Source organism: Arvicola amphibius, chromosome 10 (assembly GCF_903992535.2).
Source record: "Arvicola amphibius chromosome 10, mArvAmp1.2, whole genome shotgun sequence".
Classification (NCBI taxonomy): Eukaryota; Metazoa; Chordata; class Mammalia; order Rodentia; family Cricetidae; genus Arvicola; species Arvicola amphibius.
This window is the reverse complement of record NC_052056.1, coordinates 36614291-36622377: the sequence shown is the minus strand read 5'-3', so window position 1 is coordinate 36622377 and position 8087 is coordinate 36614291. Positions and strand designations below refer to the sequence as shown.

Sequence of the window (8087 nt, the reverse complement as noted above, 5' to 3'; positions counted from 1 at the left end):
AAATAAAACAATTGAAACTTACTTAAAAATAAAACTTTACTGTAGTAGAGAGCAAATGATGTATTTCTTCAAATGAAAATAACATAATTATATCCTAAAAGATTACATCGTTATCATAGTTATTATACGATGGGTTACATCTTTAGTTAGATTTAAACAAAACATAAGAATTCTTTGCTCAAATGGAAGGGAGTATGTCAGAAATGGGGAGGGGGGTGTCGATATTTGAAGAAGAGTGCCATTAATGTTCATCTACTCAGTAGTAGTGATATTTAGAGGTACGGTGTTATGGTAGGAAAAGCTCAAGACCGTAAGTTAGACCTGAGTCACATCAATCAGAGTCTTTGACTATTGGTGAGCAAAGACCCTCCCCCTTCACTTTTTGGAGCTTGGTCCCTCCTTTTCTGAGGTGTAATAATCCCTCAGTCAGGACCCGGCTTTGCGTAGCGCTCCGCCTTCAGAAAGAACTACATTCCCCACAACGCCCCGCGCGGCACCAGGCATGCTCTCCGCTGCCTCTAGCAGCTTTTCCTCCGGTCTTCCTACAACTCCCACAAGACCCCACGGCCCAGGCTCGCCTTGGCCCGGCCTTGGGTGGAGGCGGAGGCGGAGGCGCGGGAGTTATGGAGGGGGCGGGCTCTGCAGGGAAGTGCGTCAGAGGAGGCGCGGGGAGAGTAGGGTGCTGTGGTCGGAGCTGGAGGGCGAAGCCGGTGGAGTGAGAGGATGGGCGGTGAGTGCGCGGGGTCGCGGGCCAGCACGGGTCACGGCGTGGAGAGAGGTCCCCTTGCTGGCGCGGCCCGGCCGGGAGGCTGGAGCGGCGGGCGGGCGGGGCGGGAGGGGCGGGTCTCTGGGCCGAGGGGGCTGGGGCTGGCTGGGCTCGGGTACCCAGGGCACCCGCCCAGCCCAGCCCAGCCAGCCTCAGCCTGCCCATGTCAGGCGCTGCTGTACCACAGGCCCAGGGTGACCGCGGTAGGCGCAGCTTCCAGAGCCCGGCCTTTAAGGTCATCCGAGAGCACCAGGATGGACGAGATTTTTTTGAAAATCAAATCACGAACCGCAGTTACTGAGTTATTATTGTTGATTATTGCAGTCTCCCCGGTCTTTCCTGAGTCACTTTCATTTTCCAAACTCTGCTCCCCAGTTTGTGAGCCTGTTGTCGGGTGCTTCTGTGAGGGGTTCGGTGCGGTCACGGTGGTCACGGTGTACATACACTTGGCAGGGTTTGACTCAGCGTGATCCGCCTTGAGTCGTTTTACCGCGGCCATTTACTACTGCCGCGGAGCCCTGTCCACGCCTAGGGAGTGTTCAGATTTTGCCTAACTCACCTTTCTATTTGCGAGTAGGGATCGTGTAGTTTTTATGGATACATGCTATACTTTAGGATTTAGGGAGGAGGATTGCAGTTTAGGAGGCTAGAAATGTAAGGGATGGGGAGAGTAAGAAGCTGTGTCAGGAAGCTTGACTTAGCTTTAATTGGATTGGGGGAGATTGATACCTAACGATGTTATTGGTCTCTTTGCTATGGCATACACTTAAAACAAACTTTCCCTTCGGGTTAACACCTTCATCTCTGATTTTCAAACAACTCCTCACTCCTGCCCTTATTTTGGAAGCCTTCCCACCAAAGAGCAGATGGGTCCTAGTTTCCTTTTCTTCCGTCTTTTTCTCACCAGACCCAAGCACTTAACATTTTGTAGCGTCTGTAAAAATTCAACCTGCAGTTAATATGTGCACGCTACACTGCTGACCACGGGCATGTCTGTTGTTTGTATCTGTAATGTGTATGTCCATTTCAGTGTTGTCTGTTTTAGTATGCAGGTGATAGACTAGAGACCAAGACTTCTGTCTCCGTAGCATCCTGGGTATGTGAGCATTCGATAAGTACTTTCATGAGAATGAGTTTTGTTTTAAGTTTAACATTTGCCTTTTTTGTTTGTAAATTTTTAAAATGATAAATGCATTGCCTTACAAAAAAAAAAAAGAAGGGATGGGAAACAGGATAAAGGGTGGTTTGCGATGTTTTTTGAAAAGTTATCTTCCTATTTGTTCTTGAGGTCTAACTTTCCTTCTTTCTTCGACTTAAACAGAGCAGTCTGAATGCCAGAATGGATAACCGTTTTGCTACAGCGTTTGTGATTGCTTGTGTGCTTAGCCTCATTTCCACCATCTACATGGCAGCCTCCATAGGCACAGACTTCTGGTATGAATATCGAAGTCCGATTCAAGAAAATTCAAGTGATTCGAATAAAGTAGCCTGGGATGACTTCCTTGGTGATGAGGCAGATGAAAAGACTTACAATGACGCACTGTTCCGATATAACGGCACGATGGGACTGTGGAGACGGTGTATCACGGTACCCAAAAGCACGTACTGGTATGCTCCGCCAGAAAGGACAGGTAGTCTTCATTTCCGTTTCCCCTTCCTTTATGATTTAATAATCATTACTTGGTGATGCATAAACAGGGCTGTGCCTTGAGAAATCTGTGTTTGTTTTCTCCCACCATTTTCTCTCTTCAACTTCTGTGCGTGCCCATTGTCCTCACTGATATCAGTTGGAACCGTAACTTTTTAATTTTGGGAAAGCCTCGAACCCTCATACTTACTAGTTAGGAAATTTGTTATTCATTTCACATGTTGTGAGTTTGAAGATTTTTAAGTATTTGATAATTTGTGGACGAAGTGGTATTCAAAATCAAGTCAACAAATTAGAGTTGATTGTTTTCTTACAATTAGCTATGTTAGCCAGGCGGTAGTGGTGCACGCCTTTAAGCTCAGCATTTTGGAGACAAAGGCAGGCAGATCTCTGAGTTTGGGGCCATCCTGATCTATAGAACAAGATCTGAGATAGCCAGGGCTACACAGGGAAATCCTGTCTCGAAAAGCCAAACAAGCCCCAAACCAATGATTAGCTACATATAGTAGGTTTCTATCATTTGCCTTGTATTTTAGAGAACATAATTTGATCAACTCTGCTTTTAAATCTGTATGTATATAAGACTTGCACAATTATAGAGAATTAATAAGCTAAAAGATACTGCAGGAAAAAAATCTTAAGTTGTTTCTCAGATTTATTCTTCCATCCTTTATTATTTATTTATTAATTTATTTTTGAGACAAGGTTTCTCTGTAGCTTTGGAGCCTGTCCTAAAACTAGGTATTGTAGACCAGGCTGACCTTGAACTCACAGAGATCCACTTACCTCTGTCTCCCAAGTGCTGGTATTGAAGGTGTGCACTACCACTGTCCAGCTTCTTCAGTCATTCTTATTAACACAACTATTTTAATTGGCAGGTATTAAATTGGAAATTTTAGCATTCTTTGTAAAAACATTTTCCAGTTTATTTTTGTTTATATTTACTTCTTTGACCTCGTACTGGGAAAGTATTGTATTCATATGGTGTAGGAGGTCCTTTTGTCTTTGTATTGCGTTTATTGGTTAATAAAGAAACTGCTTTGGGCATGTTGATAGGTCAGAACTTAGGTAGGCAGGGAAGACAGAACTGAATGCTGGGAGAAAGGACAGAGCCGGGAGAACTGCCATGGAGCCGTCAGAGTCAGACATGCTAAATCTTTCCCGGTAAGCCACTGCCACGTGGTCATACACAGATTAATAGAAATGGGTTAAATCAAGATGTGAGAGTTAGCCAATAAGAGGCTACAGCTAATGGGACAAACAGTAATTTAATTAATACAGTTTCTGTGTGGTTATTTGGGGGCTAAGCTAGCCGGACGCCTGGAAAGAACAAGCGGGCCCCTCCATGCAACAATCATATCTAGCAGAATACACTTGACTTACCATATACTAAAATGATGGTCTTATACCATGTTTGCAAAATAGAAGTAACATGCAAAGCAAGAGAGCACAGGTTTATTGTAAAACCTCCAGTTCTACTTAGAGGACACGGAAGCATATGCTGGGAAGGTGGGAGTGGGACAATTCATGCAGGACACTAGGTTTTCTGAACACCTTGCAGACTGTAGAGAGGCATTGAGAGGAAGGACACTGAGCAGAGGAGAGACCTGTCCTGTTCACTCTGGGTGATATCTGTACACAGGAACCCCATGCAGGGCTGTCAGCTCTGGATCAGTTAGTAGGCTGTTGTAATGCAGGTGAGAGATCATTGTAAATCAGACCAGGATAGTAACTTGGGTTGCAGCAGGATCTTGCATATATTTCGAAGGAAGAGCTGTTTTAAGGATTTTCTGTTGTCATGTATATGGACAAGAATGACTGAAATTTCTTGTCTGAGAACCTAGAGAGGTTGACGTGTCACCTCTTGAGGACTATGGCTGGGATAATAAGTTTAGGGGAGAAGATCAGAATTCTTCAGAATTTGTGTTCCTGTCCATATTTCCCAGTCTTCTAATATACTTTCTTCATTACTAACATATCTTCTAACTATTACCTTTTTTTTTCCTATTGTCTAAATCAATGAGACTCAGAGATGGCAACAGAGTGACCTATGTGTCACTGGGGGCCAGAGATTATGTATGTCCTGGGGAATGTCTTCTGCATCACCTTTGACTTCAAAAGATAATTACTGAAGGAGATTATTATGGCATGTTTTTTATGAAAATAACCTGCAGTCATTGTTTTTTTCCAGAGTCATTTGACGTGGTTACAAAATGCATGAGTTTCACACTAAATGAACAGTTCATGGAGAAATATGTTGATCCTGGGAACCACAATAGTGGAATTGATCTGCTTCGGACCTGTGAGTACTTGGCTCTTAGCAGGACAGTTGGAAGAATATGTGTTTGATTGAACTCTGTTTCTAGAATGTTAGTACACAGTGTCAGCATTAAGTAACTTTCCCAGCAGCATCCAGTAAGCTCTGTTCCATGGCTAATATTATTTGGAGGTCAGAAACATTCTTAGTAAACTTCAATTAATTTGCATTTGAGGGAGCTAATAGAGTGGAGGGTGAGTCCTGATTTCCAAAAGATGGTTTTAGTGGTCCCAAAGAAGGAGAAATTTATTAGGCTTACAGAATAAACTTAAGTATTTGTCATGTCTGCTCCCATTGCCTGAGCCCACATGAGCATACCTGTAGAAGTTGCCCAAGCTCTCAAGGGCTCAATATCAGGTCTGTTGACAAGACCCTTCCAATCCTAAGTAGTAGCAGCCAAAGAGTAGATGGAAAAACCAAACAGTATCACACACATTCTGTCCCTGGATAGTTAGAATGCCAGTCAGATGGCATCTTCAAACTTGAGCAACAGTTTTCAGGATGGTGTTTTCAAAGGAGTCCTTGAAGTTATTCAACCTTGCAGTGAGAATGAGAGAAAGGAGTATATTTGGGAGCAGAGTTTTAAGGGAAGGCATAATATTTACAAATAAAGACTTGTATGCTGTTCTAGAAAACAAAATGAGTACAAAGGAGAATTTATGGGATTTACATCTCCCACTAAACCTGATACACTCTGTGTCCACCGTGTCCTCTTTTGTCGTCACCGTTTATTTTCTTGCTATCACCTGCTTTTGATCATGCGGACACTTTCATTCTGTCTGTCTATAGAAGGAAACGATGTTTTACAGTACTTAAATCTTGGTTCTTCACTGTTCTTCATTTGTATAAGTTACTAATGCCTCTTGTTTTAGTCCCTTCAGTTACAAAAAACCCCAAATAGTAGTAGCACCCAATAGTGTAGGCTTTTGGGACGATTAACTCAAGCATATGAATAGCAAACATTGCATGGTAATTTAACTGCCTTAGTGGCCCTTTATTTGTTTTCAGGAAAAAATTGGAATAATAAGGCCTTGATATTAAAATACTCATTTCTCACCCTCCGAGAAAAGCTCTAGTTAATCCCTTAGGATATGAAAGAAATTGCCATTGTAGAAAAATGGTCTGAAATAATTTTTTATCCTTTTTAAAACTAGATCTTTGGCGTTGCCAGTTTCTTTTACCTTTCGTTAGCTTGGGTTTGATGTGCTTCGGGGCTCTGATTGGACTTTGTGCCTGTATCTGCCGCAGCCTGTATCCTACCATTGCCACGGGCATCCTCCATCTCCTTGCAGGTGGGTTAGTCAGTTCTTTGGATTCTCCTGTCTTCTTAGGGATTGGAATTGTAATTTGCGAACATTCACATGCCATTGTACTGTCACACTTTTGAGACGCTTGCTTCTGTGCTGTTGTGCGGCCACGTGCTGATTTCTCACTTTCTTCCTAAGGTTTGTGTACACTGGGCACTGTGAGTTGTTATGTTGCTGGCATTGAACTACTCCACCAGAAACTAGGGCTGCCCGAGAATGTATCCGGAGAATTTGGATGGTCCTTCTGCCTGGCCTGCGTCTCGGCTCCCTTACAGTTCATGGCATCTGCTCTCTTCATCTGGGCTGCGCACACCAACCGGAAAGAGTACACCTTAATGAAGGCCTATCGCGTGGCATGAATGGGCAGCAGCCTGCTTGATGATTGTTGTTTTTAATATTTTTTTTACTATTGAGATTTTCCCTTGCCGTCCTTGCAATTGTCTTTAAATTTTATTTTTGTGGATATGCCATTTTATCCTAAAAGTCCCTTTTGTTTATATACAGTGCCACTAAATGCACAGTAAATACCACTTAAAATATATGTGGCTTCCTTTGAGTGATGCAGTCTTTTTACTAGATTGTTCAGACAGAGCTGTAGAGATGCAGCCCAGCTTTGTGAAAGAGCGTTGGCAATGGAAACTGACCCAGCACAGGGCCTGCTGGTGTCTGCTAAGTTCCGTAGTGTAGGACCTGTGTTGACTAGAGACTCATTTCTCTGTGAGATGTGGTATCACTGGCGAAACTTCATGTTTACTTTCCTGTTGTTGATACCAGTCAGCTGGCAGAACCAGTGTTCCTAAAGATGCGTGAACATAAAATTGGGAAATTATTTTTAGCATCCTTGTCCTGAGACTTTGGTACATTGCTTCATCTGAGATAAAATATGGCAGCTGTTTATACTGTGATTGTCTACAAGGAAAAAAAGTGAAAAATGATGCTTACTTGAAATTGTAGCTTTTCACTGCAAAATTCCAATTCAGTGAAAAAAGCTGTTTAATCTTGCTACATTATACTTTCTTTTAAAAAAATCTGAAATTCATTAGGATTTCAGTGTCACCAAACCATTGTAAATTTTTGCTGCTTCCCCTCCACACACCAGGCTTATTAAAGAGTACTTTCTTTTTAACAGAAAAGAATCACAGTCAATTCCCCAACTGCTTTTTTTCAGCTAAGTACTATATGGGAGGTCCTACCAATAGGGACCCCCAGAGCTGGGGGTCCCACCACCACAAGACCTAAAGCTCTGGCTACCCACTAACTTCCAACTGTGGTCTTTATTTCTTGTGGTGAAATGATGTGCCTTTCCTTGCCCAAATTCCTTCCTGGTGTGTATCAACATTATCTAATGTCTTCTGATTCAGTCATTTTTTATAATATGTCTGTAAACATTGAACTTTAAAAATCTTATTTATTTACTCCATTATTGTAGCTCTTCACAGATTTAAAAAAAATGTAACTCAGTAATTTCTTACCAAATCCTAAATCTGTCTTTTTTTAAAAAATAAAAAAAAAGAAAATTGTGGAGAGTGTGTAAATTGCGTTAGGTCTCAGCATGTTGGGCTTAAAAATGGGGATCTTCGTGGATGACGGTAGGAGATGAGTTGTACTGTGTTTGAGTCTGTATATTAGCTTCTTTTTGTTGACCATGACCAAAGAATTTTAGGGCAGAAAGTATATTTTGGCTTACAGTTTAGAGGCAGAGTCCATGATGGCAGAAGGCTACTGGAGCAGGAGGCTGAGAAATCACTTCTTCATCTGCAGACAGGAAACGCAGAGGGAGAATGAACTGAAGGGTAAGGCTGTAAGCTCAAAGCCCGCCCTCCAAAATAGTGCTTCCTCCAGCAGGCACCAACTCCTAAAGGTTTCGTTACCTCCCCAGGCAGCGGCGGGGACCAGTGCTCAGAGATGTGAGCCTATAGGGGATGCTCTTCAGTCAAACACTGCATTCTGTTGTGGAAACTAGATAAAAAAGCCCTTTCCTCATTAGAAGACCCAGTGTCTTCAATGAAACATGTTTCCGAATTAGGTCTGGGATCTCTTCATCTTATA

General features: G+C 42.6%; 1 protein-coding gene across 3 annotated transcripts; it reads left to right on the top strand.

The window, feature by feature from the left end:
• The first annotated feature begins 622 nt into the window (after window positions 1-622).
• Cldnd1 (claudin domain containing 1) lies at window positions 623-7560 on the top strand. 3 transcript variants are annotated; one of them, XM_038346690.2, is made up of 6 exons: window positions 637-730; window positions 1819-1862; window positions 2088-2397; window positions 4606-4716; window positions 5886-6023; window positions 6177-7560. In XM_038346690.2, exons 1-6 carry the CDS (start codon window positions 724-726, stop codon window positions 6395-6397), a joined length of 831 nt encoding a protein of 276 aa, XP_038202618.1. In that variant the 5' UTR covers window positions 637-723; the 3' UTR covers window positions 6398-7560. The 3 variants fall into 3 exon arrangements, with proteins under 3 accessions (XP_038202619.1, XP_038202618.1, XP_038202620.1); XM_038346692.2 differs by having other exon boundaries at window positions 669-730; window positions 1812-1862; XM_038346691.2 differs by lacking the exon at window positions 1819-1862 and having other exon boundaries at window positions 623-730.
• The last annotated feature ends 527 nt before the right edge of the window (window positions 7561-8087 follow it).

What these genes read in the sequence shown, in the direction of transcription:
- Cldnd1 (XM_038346690.2), top strand. An exon ending in AATTGATCTGCTTCGGACCT is followed by an intron (nt 4,717 to 5,885) that starts GTGAGTACTTGG and finishes TTTTAAAACTAG; the next exon opens with ATCTTTGGCGTTGCCAGTTT. An exon ending in CATCCTCCATCTCCTTGCAG is followed by an intron (nt 6,024 to 6,176) that starts GTGGGTTAGTCA and finishes TTTCTTCCTAAG; the next exon opens with GTTTGTGTACACTGGGCACT.